The sequence below is a fragment of the Marmota marmota genome, unplaced genomic scaffold (genome assembly GCF_001458135.2).
Source record: "Marmota marmota marmota unplaced genomic scaffold, marMar, whole genome shotgun sequence".
Classification (NCBI taxonomy): Eukaryota; Metazoa; Chordata; class Mammalia; order Rodentia; family Sciuridae; genus Marmota; species Marmota marmota.
In genome coordinates this window covers 2,007,251-2,026,709 of record NW_026000076.1, presented here as the reverse complement: position 1 = coordinate 2,026,709, position 19,459 = coordinate 2,007,251, and the positions used below count along the sequence as shown (strand labels likewise).

Sequence of the window (19,459 nt, the reverse complement as noted above, 5' to 3'; positions counted from 1 at the left end):
GCCTCTTTGCTTCTGACTGCCACCGCCTCCCCACCCCAGAGTAAAACTGTATACAACGGTAATTTTAAAACTTAACAGATCTTGATAACTGACTTCTCAGAACAATCCCATGTTTTCCTCTTTCCCAGAGGGTGAAAGCTAAAAAGGCCTGATGAGTGCCTACAGGACCTCACCCAATACGCCACATACCACCCCTTCTTACCCTGTTGTAACCACACTGACTTTCTTCTTCCCAGATGTCCAAGAGACTTCTTCAATCTAGAGTGAATGCATTTAGCTAGGCCTGGCAAGTTTCTCTTGAATGCAACTTACCTCAATTTCCCTACTTTCTACACTAAAAATCTTCTCATCAGAGAGGACTTTCAGGTCACCCTGCATATGATGGTAAATCCTGCCTTCTCTTCTACTACTGCTCTCACCCTAATACACATACACAATCCTTATACTCCCATATTAATAGTTCTTCCATTAAACAATTACCTTACAATATACTATTGAGGTGATAGTTCATTTATTCAGTTATTGGTTTTCTTTCCTCACCAAGAACCTATTCCATGATAGCATGAGATTCTATCTGATTTATTTACTGCTACATTCAAATTGTCTAGAATGATGCCTAGTATAAAATAGGTGGACAATCAGTATAGAATTAATAAATGAATAAATAATTAACCATATCTACACTCTTAAGTAATTATCTGATCATTTTTTTGTCTTGTTTTTACTTTAGTTGGAAGACATAGCCACCTTTAATTTCTAGTTTCCCTTGCTCATAGATGATGATGATACATAGTGTGAAGTAAGTTTTGCCATTCAGGTTTATCTTCCACTTCAGACCCTCAAGGGTAAGCCTTTGGTAATGAGAACTTTCCTGATATAGAAATCAGATGAACAAGATTCAAAATATTTAGCTTGAAACATATTTCACAGTTATTATTTGCCAGATCCTGTGGTATGCATAAAGATGAATAAGATTGGCTCTTGTCCTCCTGTCCTCTTTTAACTGTGGAAAATTCCTTAATTTAATGGTAGCTGTTTTCTTATTTGTAAATGATAAGACTATACTATTTAATGACTAAGAATTTAATATAAAAAAATTCCTATGATCAGGAGACCATGTTTGATTTTTTTTAAGTGTAAAGGGGTAGATTAGATGGGGGAAAAACCAAGAAGAAAAGTGACATTTAAACACATCATTATCCAAAGTATACGTATGAAGACATAAATTGGGTGTCAACATAATGTATATACAAACAGAGATATGAAAAATTATGGTATATATGTGTAATAAGAATTGTAATGCAAAAAAGTACATGTATAAAGAAATGAATTGGCATGAACATACTTTATAAACAAAGATATGAAAAATCGTGCTCTATATGTGTAATAAGAATTGTAATGCATGCCATGGTCATATATTTAAAAAAATAAAAATAAAATCAATAAAATAAAATAAAACCCAACTGTGAACCAGTGGTGACTCTGATAATTTAGTGAGATTATTTTGTAATGTGATTAATCTACATGTGATGAATCACCTATTGACTATGGTTATAATTCTTGCCTAGTATAGAAACTCCAAGCATGTTCAGGCATTCTAAAGCAAATCAAATTCATAACTGATTTGAATAAAATGAGTAATTTATCTTTCTATAAATACATTTGGTTCTTGTTCTCAGAACTAATATCCTTTACAAAGCATTATCTTTCTCTAATACCATTAAAATTTGAGAGGTGCACAATACATGTAACAGGCTGATGCCTCACCCAAGACTAGTCACCAGTCACCTGTCAGAATGAAGTGATTTTAAATATATGTCATTTTTTGAAAGTTAACTATTAAATGAATAGTGCTCACATTAGAGCCATTTAAAAAAAATACACAGAAATCTCATTCTGTTTGCTTCACAGCAGAATGAGCTGACGAAGGTGTGTATGTGTGTGTGTGTGTGTGTGCATGCGTGCGTGTGTGTACATGTGCATGTGTGCATATTTGAATGAAGCTTATAAATGTAGCTTTTGGAAAGTCCCAAATATTTCTAATTACCGCATTCTTCTAATATCCATACATATTATGATAAAAAAATATTTTTCAGGATATGAAAGACTTAGCACATTTCACTGTTACTAGATAAATAGAATATGTTCCAAGGATATTAACATTGATAAAAAGAAGCACTTGTATCGTGAGAAATATAAATTTCTCATTTTATCCAAAACAGTATTATGCGTTTCTTTTGGAATGCCTGAATTAGAAAAAGCAGGACCAGTCTAATTATTGAGATTGGAGGAGTGCATATTAACGTTTTCATTTCCAAAAATCTGCTGGATTACAACGCCATATTTCCTGATGGTTCCATTTTACCTCCTCCGGGACAGCTCTTATATTAACAAAGCCTTTTCTGAAGACGATGAACACGCGGCGGGCTCCACAACGTAAAGCGGATGTTGCACAGTCAAAGGCAGTGTCTCCAGCTCCGAGTACAATCACGGCTCCCTGTATCGATGGCAATGGAGAGTGACAGGCGCACATTCCTGAATGATGAAAGGAAAACCCCATTTTCAAGTAGAGAAACCATTTCTGCATGACAGCTCAAAAGATACTTGTACTCAAAGCAGTGTAAAATTGCATCTTGCAGTTTTCCACGATGGAGTGTCACTATCAAATTATTCTGCTTCATTGAAAGACAGTTTTATTCTCATTTTAAAAATATGCTCATATGTGTAATTTCATAGTCAGTACCTTTAGCTCCTTTTTTTCCTTCTAGAAGGACTGCAACAATACATTTTGAAGAGTTCAGGTCATAATAAACTGTAATGAATCAATTAAAACTCTATCAGAGTCCTGATAAATATTTTTAGCTTTGCATTAAAAATTTTCTGTTTGAAGAAGAAAATGATCCTTGTGATTTGGGTTAATAGTTTTCAGCATTTCATTAAATTACTTTATATATTATCTTATACAATTTCTAACCTAGAGCTCTGCTATAGAGTACATTTAATATCTTTTAAGATTAACATGTTGAATAAGAGCCCTTTATGTAACTGAAGAGTTTCTGAGAAATATTTTATTGAAATAGCTAAAATAAAACTATCCCCCTTTACTGCTTTTGTCTGGTTTTGTCTGTAAAACTAAAAGAAATAAGACTAAGTGTCCATTTCTCCAGGGCATGTGTATAAAGATTTGATAACCATATGAAGATACTTATAAAAAAGAAACGTGCAGGTGTTCTCAATTGGCTATCACCATATTATCAGATTAAATAAAATTGATGATAGATAAATTAGTATAATTTTTGAAATGGCACTACAGATAGAATAAGCCTGTAATCTCAATAAGTACAATCATTGCGTTTGGAAGACTTTGTGTTTGGCATTAGACAACTGGCAGTAGGTAATTCTCAAGTATATGCTTGGTGCACTCTGATCCTACTATGAAAGGGTTGCAGACACACAAGCATACAATTCTTTAGAGGAGGAAGAAAGTGGAGATGGGGCACATCTTTAGCTGTAAACTTCCCCATAATTATTTAATATAGAAGTTTCTTGCCTTTTTAAATGTTGAGAGAAAGGTACAAGTTCCTATCATTTCCACAAGTAATTAGATGAAGGAATAGCTCAGAAGTCTGTTGCTCAGACTTCTTCAAATATATGTTTAACGGATTGAGATCATGTGGTTCTGGAGAAAATGCTTCAGCTTTTTATCACCAAGACAATAAGTATAGTGGAGCCAGAGCAAAGCATGGTCTCAGCTCAAGCTGTTCTTGGAATCTGTGAAGGGAAAGGGAGTCTACTGTCAAAGTGTTTAGCTTTAACTTTGTAAAATTATAAAAGTTCAAGAAGAGGCTTTGACACTTCTACTTTCATAGATGTTAAGATACATCCTATTTTTAAAAAGTCCCCCAACTAAAGCTCTCTCCATATCTTTCAATGTTTGTTAAGGCCTTTTCACTTTGAATAATTTTTGTGATGCAATTTAGATGTATACATCATAGAACAAAAAGTCCTTGTTTTAGTGTTTTCCTGAAAGAATGGAAAAATAGATAATTCTGGCACACAATAGTATCAGGCTTTAATTTTAAACTTTATGCAAGTACTAGATATTCAAGGGTCTATCTGAGACCTAAACAATTTTCTACCAAGCTCAGATTCAATATAAATTTATGATACTTAAAACAATACAGACAATGTCAAGAATAATAGACAATATGTCATACCTGGTTTACTGCCTTTGGCTACAAGAGGCAAAAAGTCTTTGGATGTGTAAAACCCCTGGTCTTGTGTAAGGCCTTCGAAGATGTGGTCTTTATTGGGTTCTGGCAAACCTAATTAATAAAGTTTATAAAATATCATTAGCAGTGACTTTTGCAACTATATATTAAAAGAAATATTAAAAGAATGAAAAAGACTATCATCATTGAAATGATGTTGTTCTTAGAGAAAAAAGTTCATAAACAAATCAACATAAAAATGTGCATAACACAATCTAATGGACCCTAGATTATAGCTTTAATATAAAACAAAACATTAATTTAATTTACCTATGTGCATATACCAATGGATACTGTGTTGGTATATGTACACATATACATATTATCTAAAGTATTGGGAAAGTCAGATTATAATAATTTCTCATGTCATAAATCAAAATGAGTTTAAGATATATCAAAGTACTAAGTGTTTTGAAAATACATAACAAAAGCTAAATAAAACCATGCATACATATTTATATAATTCCTAAATAAATTAGATCATTCTAAGAAATAATTGAAAGGAAAAAAGCCCAAGAGAAAAATATGTATTTCAACCATAAAAATTCAGTCATTTCTACCTGCATTTCAAAAATTTTATAAAAAAATTAAAAGGCAAATGATTAAATAAAAAGTATGTTAACAAATAGAATATCATTGACATTCATAAAAGTTTTTCATTATTAACAACACATTAACTTTCTACCAAATATATAAAGTATGATGAAATTGAGAGGACAAATATATAAACAGATCTTAAGCAATGAAAATATTAACTCTATTAGGCATTAAAGAAATATAAATTTTAAAAGCAGCTATTATTTCCTTAATAAAAAGTTAAAGATTTTCAAAAATTAAACTTTACACTAAGGGTGCAAAGAGAACTTCTCATACTCTTTTGGTATAAATATACATTGATACTCATTTTCTAGAAAATAATTTCGAATATATTCTAAGAAAACATAATTATATGTAAATATGGTTTAATATATAAAAAGAATCAATTAGAAAATGAGATGAGAGAATATTAGAATTTCAACTTAATGAGTAGATAAGTTTTATTTTTAAAAAAGAAAGTCAACAAAACATTAGACCATTATTAATATGAATATTTGAAAATATAATACATATTATGGTTCAAAATATATCACTGAAACAGAGAGGCTGGGGTTGTGGCTCAGTAGCAGAGTGATTGCCTAGCATTTGTGGGGCACTAGGTGCGATTCTCAGCACCACATATAAATAAATGAATGAAATAAAGGCCTATCAACAACGAAAATATATATATTAAAAAAATCAGAAGAGAAAACTGTATACACTATAATTCAAATTTTGTAAAAAACAAATGTACAAACTATGTAATCTGAATAGTGATTACTTATGATGATGGAATTATGAAATTCAATTTTTTAATTTCTTTATTTTATAAGTTTTCTACAGCATGCATTTGTCAAATACATATGTTACTAAAATTTTTAAAATCAAATGATAGCAGACTCAAATTGCTTTCAAAATATAAACAATGCAAATATCACCACAATCACTCCATGTTACAGAAGTGGGAAAATACTCACTTCAATTACATAGACTTGGGGAAACACAGTTTAGTTTAATAAAATTGTCCAAAACTCATACTACCAATGGCTTATTTTAGAGAGGGAAAGCTCATTTTATAATTAAATGTAGTTGCTAGTGGACACAGAGTAATAAGGCCTAAGGATGACTTTGGTCATGTAAGATGAGGAAGGTGCTATATCTGATCCAAAGCTAAAGGTTCTTGTGTGTGTGTAACCAGGTATAAACCACTACTGTCTCTTCAAATCACACCAAACATTTTTCTTCCCTAACACCAAACCATTTCTTCCCTCAAAAGATGTTTTTCTAGATTACTTTAAGTTGTTTTGTTTTAAATATTTCTTTAATTATCTGGGAAGGTCAGATAAGTCATGTGACTTGCCTTGCCTTGGTTTCTGTATATATGAAATGAAGATAAGACTTTCTTCATTTTCCAACATAAAGAGATATTCCTTAGGTCTACTGGAAACACACACATTATTATTCAAAGGTGTAGTGATGGATATCATTATTTTTGAAAACCTGAGTGGAAGAGAGTTAAAAAATAGTGGAATATGTACTTGAAGACTCACTAATGACAAAATCATTTCTCTCGAAAGTTATTAAAACATGAATATAGCTTAAGCTACACTTGTTTAGTCAAAAGCTACACTTGATTAGTCAAGCCAACATGTACATATGCTACATATTAAGATGTGAGTATCTAAATCTCCCACCTCGACTTTCTTCACTACAGAGATGGCATACTTTCTATACACTTCATGTAAAAGTACCAAGGAAAAAGAAAAATAACCTCAAGTGCTATACAACTTCAAGATGACGTGATAAGCAAAAACCTACAAGGAAGATCAAAAATAAGGCACAGAGAATGTAAGTGGCATCTCACACATACAACTAGTCACAGTTACAGCAGAGAGGGAGCGTTACATCTGTAATTATTTTCTACACCCACCTCCAAAATAACTGTTATCTGGAGAACTGCAATATGTCCTCATTAAATATATCACTGGAACCAGAAAATGACTTTTTTCTCTCACGTGGTGATTATTTCCCAAGAAAAATGCATTGATCGAATGTATTTTTTTTTCACTTGTATCAAGACCCTGAGAAGTACTCCTGAGTTTCCTGTTAATTTCACTCTATCGTGCATTTGTCACTATAATGGATTTAACATTTACTGGGTCAGATTCTAATCATGAATGATTAAAAGGACACTGGTTAGATGTTTCTGACCTATGGATGTTGATTTAATGGAGGAAAAATGAGCCAGTAACTGGACAGGCTCATTATGGTTAAGTTATCCCTGCAGCCTGCTTAGCCACACACCACGTTTCTCTCACTCAAAGAGTCCCAAATTCTATGGAACCCTTCCCTCCCACCTTCTTAACAGGTCATTCTTTGTGCTCTAGGACACTACATTGGAAGCTCTCCTCATGGAAACTTTAGTAAACGACTATCCATGATACCATGAGTAATCAGGAGCAGTGTCTCTGTCACCAGACAAACTTTGGAATGCAACCTTCCTCTCCCATTTGCCTGCTCTCCTGTGGAGTTAGTTTTGTCAGTCTGACAAAGCTGTAGTACTCAGTTAGTCAATCAAATAGTAATCTAGCTGTTGCTATGGAGGCCTTTTTAGATAAGTTTAAAATCTATAGTCCATCAACTTTAATGAAATATTATCTCAATAACTAGGAGGGCCTTATCTAATCAGTCAAAAGGGCTTAAAAATAAAACTGAGATTTCCCTAAGAAATAAATTCTGTCTCAAGACTGTAACATTAGCTCCTATATAAAAGTATCCGGTTTTGTGGCTTACCACAGAGTTTTGAGTTTTTAATCTCTCATAATTCCATTAGACAATTCTCTAAAAGAAGTCATATCTATCTATCCATTCATCTATCCATCCATCCAGAAATCCTACTGTCTCTGTTTTTCCAGAGAATGCTAAACTTGAGTTCCTTAATCTCTCCCCTCTCCTACTACTTCATGTACTTTCATAAATGAATTATTATCTATAAGGAGATATTAATTTTATAATTATACTTTCAAAATTTCCAAATATAATCATTATAATTCTGTCACAGATGTGAGATTTAAAGAGAAATATATACACATATGTGTGTATAAGTACAATTCATACATATTTAATTACTGATATATGTGTACACACTTATAGATATGTATATAAGTATATGTAAATATAAATAATTGAGACCTGAACACAAGGAATGTTAAATAATCATTAGCTAGTAAGGTAGCTTTACTTATTCTGTAGTTTATCAATTCTTTAAAATGTCACATCCCATGACAAGAAAACAATAAAGCTTAAATCAAAGTAAAGTATTAAACCTTAGTAAATTTAAATAAAGTTCTACAAAGCAAGAAAAATGAAGCAACCTGAAGTGAAATGTGAAAGATAATGAAACTTACAAATACCCATCTATCAAACATAGACTTCCCTGAGAGTAGGTGGCATATTAATAAATAAGGTATATGTCTATACTAGAATGATTTCAAAATGACACTTAAATGACTTTTTAATTCACCTTTCAGTGGGAAGAAGTGAGTTTGTGAATAAAGAAGAATTGACAACGATTTCACAAACAAAACAGCTCACACTATAAATGTGTGGTGTTCTTTGTCTTTCAAGAAGGCTAGGTAGAATTTTTATTCTCTTAGAATAGTTACTGAAGTTTTTGGTGTTTCAGCATGTACTTATACAAAGGAACCTCCTCTTAAGACTTATTGAGAAATGGTAATTGTCAAGCGCTCCAAAAAAGAAGGAAAGAAAATCCTGTTTGCATTACAGAATGTTTTCTTTAACATTAGTAACCAATAAGCTCGACTTCGCATGCCTGGTAGGTACGAATTCATACACACTAACTCATTTGAATTCTCAAAATACCTCTATTAACACAACTAATGTCATTAGATCCCCATTTTAAATATGAGGAAATTGAGGCATATAGAAATTAAATAACCTTGCTGAGGGCCCCAGAACAATTTCTAATCTGGATGATCTAGATAGCTGTACAGCTTATGTTTTAACTTCAAAATGTTACCTCTTCATGTATGGTTGTAACTAAAACTTGTTATAATGTGATTCTACAAAAATAGTGAAATCCAAATTAATCATTCCTCATCCATGTGTTCAGTTTCACTGTTAGGCACAGACTGTGTCTGCTACCAGGTTCCAATCTAATGGTAGAAAAAAGACTGGCTTCATCTCTTGGCTGCATTTTTGTGTGCGATTATTTTCTCTAGCAAAACTCCTTTCTGAAATGTTTTCCTTCTTAAGTGCATTCCCCTTGGGTATCTGTTGGTTATTTTTCAATATTTGATATTCTTTGAAAAATGTATCCCTGCTTTGTTTCCAAAGCAACTCCCTCTGGAGCAACTACAGAATAAATAATAGCACTGCACATAGTAAACTATTTCCTTGTGCTCACATCAAGTTTTACAGAACTTCAATTAACATTAACAAGATATTAAATATTCTATTACATGTTATCATCTAGAAGGAATAAAAGAAGAATAAGCTTTTAAGGATTAGCCTTCATAGCTGTGGTAGGAGATGTATAAGAATTACTCAGATTCCATAATGTCTGCTTCTATTATTTCACTGGGTCATTTAGTCAGTGTTAATTGAATTGAGCAAGCATTTATGTGGCCTCTTGTTCTTGAAGGCTTCCACTTGAATGACAGCTAAGCCATCATGGGAAAGACAGTCATTAGAGAGACCTGTCTGTGGAGACTGCCTCACAAATCCCACAGAGGAGGAGACAGCACAGACCACTGAGAAACTGCCTCAGGATTCTGGCACAAGGCTGCAGCTGACAGAGATGGCTGGTGCTCCAGTACTGAATGCTCTCCACAGCCTCATCAGTTCTCCATACTTCACATGGGAAGATGTTCAATAAGATTTTAGTAGACAAACAAAACACCACAGATTACAGTTGACCAGATGAAAACAGCAAAATATAGCTGATAGGAAATGTCATACTTTTTTCATATTTCAAAATATTCTTGGACCCAAGATCTTACTTTCTTTTTTTTCTTTTTGAATAATTATACAATATTTGTATTTATTGATGGAATAAAGTATCATAATTCAATGTGCAATGATCAAATTGGTGTAACTGGCATTTCTGTTTCTTCAAGTATTATCCTTTCTTTTTTATTTTTATTTTTTTTAATTATTAAGTACTATCCTTTCAATTAGGGATATTCAACATCATCTCATCTCCTCTACTTTTTCTAAATGTATAATAAATTGTAGGCCATAGATATACTACTATGATATAGAACATGAGAAACAATTCCCCTAGCTATATTTTAGGATCTGCTATTCAACTTCTCTCTGTTCTTATCCTTAAACCTTCCTAGCCTCTAATGACCTCTGTTCTATTAAGATCTTATATGCTTCTCAAAGCAAACACAAACAATATTGCAATTAACAACAAACCATTCGGATGGCTGTATAAGATGTTCAAATATAACTGTAAAATCATAAATAAATGAACATATATTTATACATGTATTAGGAAAGATTCATATATCAAACTCAAGTTGGGATTACAACATGGAAGTAAAACAATCTTTTTAAGGGTGTACATATTCCACAATTCCATGAAGGAATACAAAATTTTTCACCGTCACTTATGAAACACTTATATGACTCAAAGGATTTATACTTTTCTTCCAAATGACAATGTGCCATATGGGTTATCATTCTAGGATCCATATATTGATTAGAAAGAGAACAGATCAATATTGCCCTATTGTGATTTCTTTTTCAATAAAACTTGTCTTCTCCCTGACACCCCATTGTAAATATGGTTCTGAGTATTCAGACTGAATTCAAAATAATGAAGTGATTCAATATGACAAATATAAAATTAGATCACTATGCATCACAATAATATTCATTTCATTGATTTTTCAAATCCCTATTAAACATCTGTTTCATGGAACTTCTGGCTAGTCTCTTTCTCTCAATGTGGCCACACACATTAATTGTGTATATCACACAATTGGTTAGAGCGTAACAGGATAAAGACTTTTAGAAAAACATTATGAATGGAGTTACCACTTCAAACCATAATTTTTCCCATTACACAAGGTATTTCTGTACAGAAACATGTACCAATAATTCAGTCCAGAATCAAGTGGAGTACTGAGCTTCTTATATAATTTAAAAAATTTTATAGATGCTGACTTGGTTTTGTATTATATTTTAAAAAGCAGAGAAATGTACAAAGCATTGGAGCGGAGAATAAAATAGCCAAAGGTGATTATTTTCATAAAGTTAAGAACAAATGTATTTTAATTAGCTTTCATACTTCATGTATAAAATATACAGAAATTCTATCATAACAATGTGACTTTGTACATATAGGTAAAAAAAGATATAAACATAATAATACAGCAAAGTATTTACAAGTACAGATACATATGAAATAAATTGAATATGAGTCTATTTTACTTTCCTGACAAATTATTTCTATACTCAGGATTGATCTCTCTTTAGTTTTATCCATAAAACATATGAGATAATCAAATAAACTAACTCTTTGGGAAAAAATTTAAAAATGAAGTTTTTTTTTTCTTTATACATTCGTAGTATTCTAATTTTCTTATAACTAGCATAGTTATTTTAATAATTAAAATTTAATTTTAACATAAACATTAGGTCTATTAAAATCCCTTTCCTAGAATAGATACATTAATGTAATTTAGATATCTGCCAAAAAATTACACTTAGCCCTTTGATTTTTGGTGTTATTTATTAAAGTGTGCTTTGTCTCCTGGGCCTTTTCTCTTTCATTTCCCACCCTTCTTTTCTTTCCTTCTCTCTCTTTCTCTCTCATTTGCCTTTTTCTACAAAACAATTTCCTTAAATTTTAACCCCCACATTGTGAAGTGAGGGTAAGCAACTACGCAAACAATAGGCCTCAGGCAAAGGTTTTCTCTTAATGACTGAAGTTCTTAGATGGTGCTAGGAAATTACTATTTAGTACTGTGTAAGTATACTATATTCCAAAGTAAAGAAATCATTAATAATAAAATACTAAAAGGAACAGTTATATTACAAAATAAATCTACCAGGCTTACAAAGAAAACAAATTTGCAACAGCCACCTGCTGTGGAGATGAGGCAGTAATCTCAACAGCAGGAAATAAAAGGGAAGAGAGGAGAAAATACAAAAGCACAGACATTAAAAAAGTAATTAAAACACTTATCTCCATCGACATACATAAGGAAAAAACCCTCAACCAACCACCTAAAAACATACTCTATTGAACCGCACAGCAGGAAGCAACATTAAAGCTGCCACCATAAACACACATTCTGCAGAAGGAAGAAGACCCCTTTAAAAATGTAATCTCAAAAGTATTACTAATGTGTTAATCACCAGTAAATGTACCACACATTTGTTCTATTGTATTAGTTACTTTCGCAAAGGTATTTTTAAAATTGTACCTCTATATTTTTTATTCAAATGAATTCTTAAATACAGGCACTGGTACCTTCTTTATTTGTAACTGTTCTAGTGAGTTCTGCAATAATATTGTGAGACTTAAGTATTCTCTATATGAAAAACTTTATGTAATAATTTTTAATATAATGTGGATTTAGATAATGTATTTAAATGGTTTCCCTTAAAGCAAAACTAATTTTTGCTATAGTGCTGCAATAAAATAAGGTGAAACCCAATGCAAGAGTTGGTGCGATGTACTAAAACTGAAATGAAAGCTAAAAATCATTCTGAATTACTAAAGTATGCTCTGGCCTTCAGAACTCTGCAAAGGGAAACAATGTAAGCCTGAGGAAGGGAGCCAGTGGCAGGCTGTAAAATAAAGATCAGGTGTCAGATGAACTTGGTGACTTTCAGCTGCTGGAACTTGCTTTCTAAATCTATGTGATTATCCAGGCAATGAGACCTCTTCTAATGGACTCCTGACTCTCTTGCTTATATAGCTGTAAATCCAAACCCAACACATTAAACCTGAAACCTCAGTTTCCTCACCTTTAAAATAAAACTTCACATTCTCATAGAATTCATAGGTGGGCAAGTAAGGATATTGTATCTCTGTACTGTTGAAACAATTTTATATGTAGAAAATAATTCATGAGTATAGATATTGGTCATGCCACCCTGCAATTCTTTTATCTTATGATGATATTCATCATTTAGTGTCATTTCAATTACCTATTTTTCTCTTACACCTTAAATAATAAATTTCTGTGCAAATTTCTTTTCTCTTACTCTAAATCATTACTGTAATTTTATAAATTTTCCAAGAAAATACTTATCTCAAGAGATTTTATGAGAAATATATATAAGAAAAATACTAAGTTATTTCCATGATTAAATATATTCAAAATGCACTTCACCATATTGTTATATAAGAGACCTGAAATGAGAATACTTTGGTAGGAGTTCGTAGCAATCCACAGGATAATGCTTTTCCAAAAGACATTCTTGATGGCACATGTGGGCAATGATTCCAGAAACTGTGGTTAACTTTCTTGAACTTTAGTTTGCTCATTAACAACATAGGTAAATTATCTAGAAATGGAATTCTTAATCTTGTCTGGGTTTTTCAGAGAATCTAAAAAGTATGAATTTTCTTGTGCATGTTCATAGGAGGCCCATGATTTTTCGTTACATTCTCTGAGGCCCCATGACTCAAACATTTCCCCAACTCTAAGACTAAATCCATTAACAACAGACCAAGTGTCATTCCAAGTGCACAGAGTGTGGTTATAAATGTCAAAATGTGAAGTATTTATAAATACCTGAAAATCACGGCATACCATGAATGGAGTTTATGCAGAATTCAAAAGTATAAGAGGCCTAGTATAAGGAGAAGCAATCAGACATAAATGTTACCATCACTATTTCACAAAATCTAGCTGTGTAACCTTTAATAGCCAGTTATTTAACTTTAATTCTTAATTTCCTTGTCTATAAAACCACCCTGTGGGGAGATTAATTGAGATAATGTATCTCAATAATATGATTATTGTTTAACACAATGACTAACATATGGAAAATCCTAATAAATAAACAAATTTTATGTATGTTAAATTTTAAAATTCTATAACTTTCATATTTATGTCTTCCTTGATATTTTTTTCTTCCTTGATACTTAAAACAACAACCTTAACAACAGGCACTTTTAAAAATTTGGCCCCAATTGAAATCTTCTTAAATCCTGGCAATGATCATATAAAACTTGGTAGATTCAATGTATAAATCATTACTTATCTAGTTCCATTTTATGGAACAAAAATATAGTCTGTCACATTCAACTTTTAGATTTGGATACCTGTTGTGATTTTTTTCTTTTTTTAAGAAAAAGGATTAAGATAAGTTCAAAATAGAAAGCTGTTTATTTAACCACTTGGCCATTAATACTTACTGAGTGCCTACTGTGTATGCTAGACAACATGTTAGGCTCTGGAACATAGGATAAATATGTCCATTCTAGTATAACAGAGAAAGGAATATGGAATGGAATCAATGTGTAGAATGAAGTAAGATACATGCTAGGAGAAAGGGCTGTACTGAGTATTATAGGAGCTGTTACAAAGAGCACTGGGCCTGGACCAGATACAACCACTCAAGCTGAGTCCTGAAAGATGAAAGTCTATAGTTGCAGAAAAAGGGGAAGAATGACCAGCATGTTCAAGGCATGAAGGAGTATGAGTTCAGACTGACTAGAATTAGGGTACAGACAGAGGAGATGATAGGGGGTAATGGGAAATAGAAAAATGTGAAACTTAATAGATGGGCAGAACCCTGACCATGAAGGGCTATTCCAGTCACACCAGGGTGTTTGGGTTTTACACTGAGGAGACATTTCAGGAAACAAGATATTCAGCTGTATATTTAGCAAGGATGAATGAGCAGCGGTGAACAGAACTGATGTGCAGTCAGTGAGAATGGAAGGAGTAGATCATATAAAGGGATGCAAATCCAGATAAGAAAGAAATGTTGAGAGCCACAGTTTAGTCAGAATGATGCCTGGCATTTTTGGCAGAGGGAATGGTTGAAAGGTGACCCTGCTCCAGGATTAGGGCAGCTCTGGGGATTAGGGCGGATCCTGCTGGGATTAGGGCGGATCCTGCTGCCTCAGGCGCCTGCTACTTTGGAGTTCCCTTTGAGTTCTTGTGGGGTTCTGGGAGAATTGGCACGCAGAGCCTGGTGGAGGCAGTGTGTTCCCGGGAATTGTGTGTAGAGTGCCGGTGAGAGTTCGGGAATAAAGGTTGCTGTTTGAACCTACAAGGCTGTGTGGCCGCTCGGTTATTTTGTGCCCAGCCAGACTGCGGCAAAGAAAACTGTACTTCTTGGCCTGGATTATTAGTAGTGGCCACTAGCATGGCATTGCAGGAGTGTCTACAGCCCCAATATATGCACAACTTACCTTCCTGGGGCAATAATTACACTAAAAGATAAGTCATTTAAATTATGATGTTTATGTTAAACAAGATATTAAGGAGTGAAATGCTGATTTCGAATGAAATTTTAATACTTCAGATAGCATTTGAAGCTGTGTCCCCATACTGTCCAGAGGTATGTTTTCTCTCTCTCTTCTCCTATTACAGTAACTTTAATAGGCAAAAATCAGCTCATACTAAGATAGTAACAGTGGAAGTACAGAGGCATAAAAACATATTCATATGATATTTCAGAGTTAGTTTAATAGGAGTTGGCATCAGTGATTTTAGAAAGTAGAGGGGATGGCAAAGTCAAAGCTGAGTCTTAGTTGTTTGTTTTGGTGAGTTTCACAAATGACGTGCTTGACTGTGGCTCAGTATAATGGAAGAGGGGAAGATTCCAGGGGAACACTGTTGTTTTGTTTTGTATGGAGCTCAAGAAACCACACCAAAGCTAAGGGAGGGAAGAGGAAGAGGAGTTAAAATGGATATTGTTTTAGTCAGATTTTTTGCTGCTGTGACTAAAAGAACCTTCCAGAATAATTGTAGAGGAGGAAAGGTTTATTTGAGGGCTTATGGTTTCAGAGATCTCAGTCCATAATTGGCTGGATCCTTTCTCAGAGCTCCAGGTGAGGCTGAACCTCATGGTGTAAGAATGTAGCATAGAGAAACAGCTTACATGGTGATGAGGAAGCAGAAAGAGACTCCACTCACCAGATACAAATATATAGCTCATAGCCATGTCCCCAATGAAACCTTCCTCCAGCCACACCCCACCTGCCTCCAATTCCCACTCAGTTAATCCCATCAGGAAGCACACCACTGATTGGGTTAGGGCTATGACCCAATCATTTCTCCTCCAAACCTTCTTGCATTGTCTTACATGTGAGCTTTTGGGGGACACATCTAAACCATAACAGATTTATTGAATAGGAATTAATCAGAAAGAATAGTAGCAAAGAGTGTTAAGAGGCCAAGAGAAGAAAATATCCATTCAAAATTTCATGTCTGAAGAAGAAAATTAGAAACATTTTTTTTAAAGTAGCTAGTACATAAAACATATACTCTAAACCATAAAGAAAGAGATGTTTAAAGAAATACTTTTGATTTTAGATTTCATCTTTCTTGATTTTTTTAAGTACTGGGGATTGAACTATGGGGCCCTTTACCACTGCACTAAAGCCCCAGCCCTTTTTTTATTTTATTTTTTACTCTGAAATAGGGTCTCATTAAGTTGCTTAGAACCTCACTAAGTTGCTGAGGCTAGCCTCTAACTTGCCATACTCCTGTCTCAACCTCCCAAATCACTGGGATTACAGGCATGTCCCACCACACCTGGCTCGTATTTATTGATTTTTAAGTATACCACATAACTACTAACCTATAATCAATTTTAGAAATAATATAACCAAAGCAGATTTGTTGAAGGTTAACTTTTAAACAGAGCAAGTGGTTTCTGTATCTGTAGATTCAACTAATCATGAACAAAAATTATTTTTTTTCTGAATTGCTTTTGTATTGAACATTTAAAGATATTTTTATTATCATTCCCTCAATAATACAGCTGTTTAATGTATTTACATAATGTTCACATTTTATTAGGTATTGTGTATAATCTAGAAATGATTTAAAGAGTATGAGATGGTGTGTGCAGGTTAAAATGCTATGTTTATTTGAGGGTTTTACATAAGATTGTAGACTTCAGTGTCTACAGGGTGTCCTGGACCCAATCCCCCAAGAATACCTAGGAACAACTACATTGGTAACTATGAACAACAATTTAAATGAGGCAAATTGAAGTGTACAGGGGGAATCCTATAATGATAGCCACACCAGAAAGCACACTAGTGTGAACATCAGCCAAAGTTTGGAAAAAAAAGTTTTAACAGAGAGAAAAAGTCACACACCTTCCCTGGAATCTGTGTTAATGGAGAATATATTTCCAATAGTGCATTTTCTTATAAATAAGAATTAGTCAATAATGATAACTCCACAATAACTAAATTCTGATGGCTAATAGGATACATACACAAACACACACACACACACACACACAACTTAGCGAGAATAATATCTGTTTGATTAAAAACAACTATCAGAACATCTTTTCTCATACCTTTAAAGAAAGCATCAAACTGAAACTTTAAAAAAGGAAAGTGTTATTTCTCCTCTAAAAATTCAAGTCAAGTCTTCTAGACAGGGAAACTAGGAGGTCAAGGTGGCCACACGTAGGTTTGCTTAGTCCCTCACTTACTAGCCTTATGATGTGCAGTGTAGCAGCATACCACCCTGTGCCCTGGTTTTCTCACCTGTAACATGAAGATTTTAGCATCTACTGCCTTCAGCTGTTTTGAAGACTCTGTATAATAACTCATTTATACAGAAATGAAAAAAAATAATTAATATTAATGGAAATTATTTTCATTTTAAGCTGGAGCACATTACACAGGCAAGTAGTATATTCTTCTCTTTTCCCAGGCTTAGGAAAAGAAGCTTGTAGTGAGCAGCATGGTGGATAAATTAGGGAGATCAAATTGAGATCCTGGGTTACTCTTTGAAAACTAGTTAGATTCCTTATGAGGTACATAATATGTACTTATTCAGGAATTAAATTATACTCAAAAGTACCTGAATCACTCTAACCATAGTACATATAGCATACATTTGACATTATCAATAAAAATCTCTCAATTTTAAGTCAGCATGCAGTAATAAATTACTTCCCAAATGCCTTTGCTGAAGTAATGAACAGAGCATTCAAGCTCCCCCCTACCCCCACCTTCACCCCACCCTGGTTTATGAACAGGTGATTTCTATTCTGATCTTTCATTTTAGGAACTTGCTATTTTGTCAGTGTTTTCTACAGATTATAAAGGAAAAGAGAATCTAGAAGGTATTTTCACCAGTAAGCATCTCAAATACAAGTTTGACCTGATATAAAGTTTAGTAATAATATATATTTTAATAATTTACATGTACATAGTGTTTGATTACATAAAAAGTAGTTCTAGTATATTTGAGCCCCACTGCAACTCTATGGGATAGATATCTTTATGCCCATTTCTGGATAAGCAAACTGAGGATCAAGCACCAAATTAAGCTTTCTAAAATCTCATAGCTTATGAGTGGCGAAGTCAGATTTCAACCTATTAAAATGCTTAAATCTTGTGGTTCCTTCCACCATTCCACAAAATATATATCAGAGCAACATATAATCTGTATTCTTAGGGAGAAAAAGGAACATTAAACTAGTTGAAAATTTGTCATGCAATGATCTGTAGTGCATTAAATTTTCTGAATCTTAATTCAGTATTTTTACTCACAATAAAGAAAAAAATGCTTTAAAGATTAGTAGGTAATTATTCACATAACATCCCACCTACACTACATTTTCAAATGATTTGGGGTAAACTATGCATACTTAAACTTAAATGATATCTTGTAAAAGTATCTTCGAAGCACTATTCATTTGTTTATAGCATGGATCTACAATGACAAACCTATCATCAATTCATTTTGATGAAAGGGTAATAATTAAAGCATTATTTTCCTTCTTTCACTGCAAGTCATTTGACCTACGTTAAATCAAGTATCAAATTTTCATTCATTATTTCTACACGAAGACTTTTGCCAGCTCAAAAATGTATAAATCTTCATTTGTCAAACCTAAACTATACCTGTTCCAGTTGCTATTAGGGCTCATAGCTCATATCCCCTAAAAACAGCAAAATACTGTCAAGTCACGCAACCTCCCCAACAGCCTCAGATGACCCCTGGAATCAATAATATTTGTAACTTCTAAGTGCACGGTTAAGGAGAACAGAAGGCAAGCGCTGTCCTCGTTAACCACATTGAGCTGTGATTCTACAGCTGACTCCCTCGAGTGGCCTGTGATCAATTTTAATCTCCTGACCAAGAATAAAAGAATGCAGACTCTTGATTCTGGATTCATCTTGAAAGGAGATTATGGATCTGTATGTCTGTGGTGGGAATGAAAGATTTAATTCAACTGGCATTCCAAGGAAGAATGTATCTGAACTATCATTCCTTCTCATTACCATTACTGCTTCCAGGTCCTCTATTGACATAACTAAATATTGAAAAATGCATATACAATGAGTTAAAAAGCGAACCTATCCTTGTGGGCTTATGATCATGGAACTACAGGAAAGACCCCTTAGTGACTTA

At 33.3% G+C, this 19,459-nt stretch overlaps 1 protein-coding gene across 3 annotated transcripts in view; it reads right to left on the bottom strand.

Annotated features, from left to right (window-relative positions):
• Dpyd (dihydropyrimidine dehydrogenase) overlaps window positions 1–19,459 on the bottom strand; it is a 761,982-nt gene that overhangs the window by 466,489 nt on the left and 276,034 nt on the right. For 2 of the 3 annotated variants that reach the window (XM_048814504.1, XM_048814505.1), the window contains exons 8-9: window positions 4,218–4,325; window positions 2,366–2,535 (exon numbers count right to left, since the gene is read on the bottom strand). In XM_048814504.1, the coding sequence (XP_048670461.1) occupies window positions 2,366–2,535; window positions 4,218–4,325 (278 nt within the window). Of the gene's footprint in view, window positions 1–2,365; window positions 2,536–3,733; window positions 3,772–4,217; window positions 4,326–19,459 lie in introns of those variants that run through there. The other variant, XM_048814507.1, reaches the window with a different exon arrangement.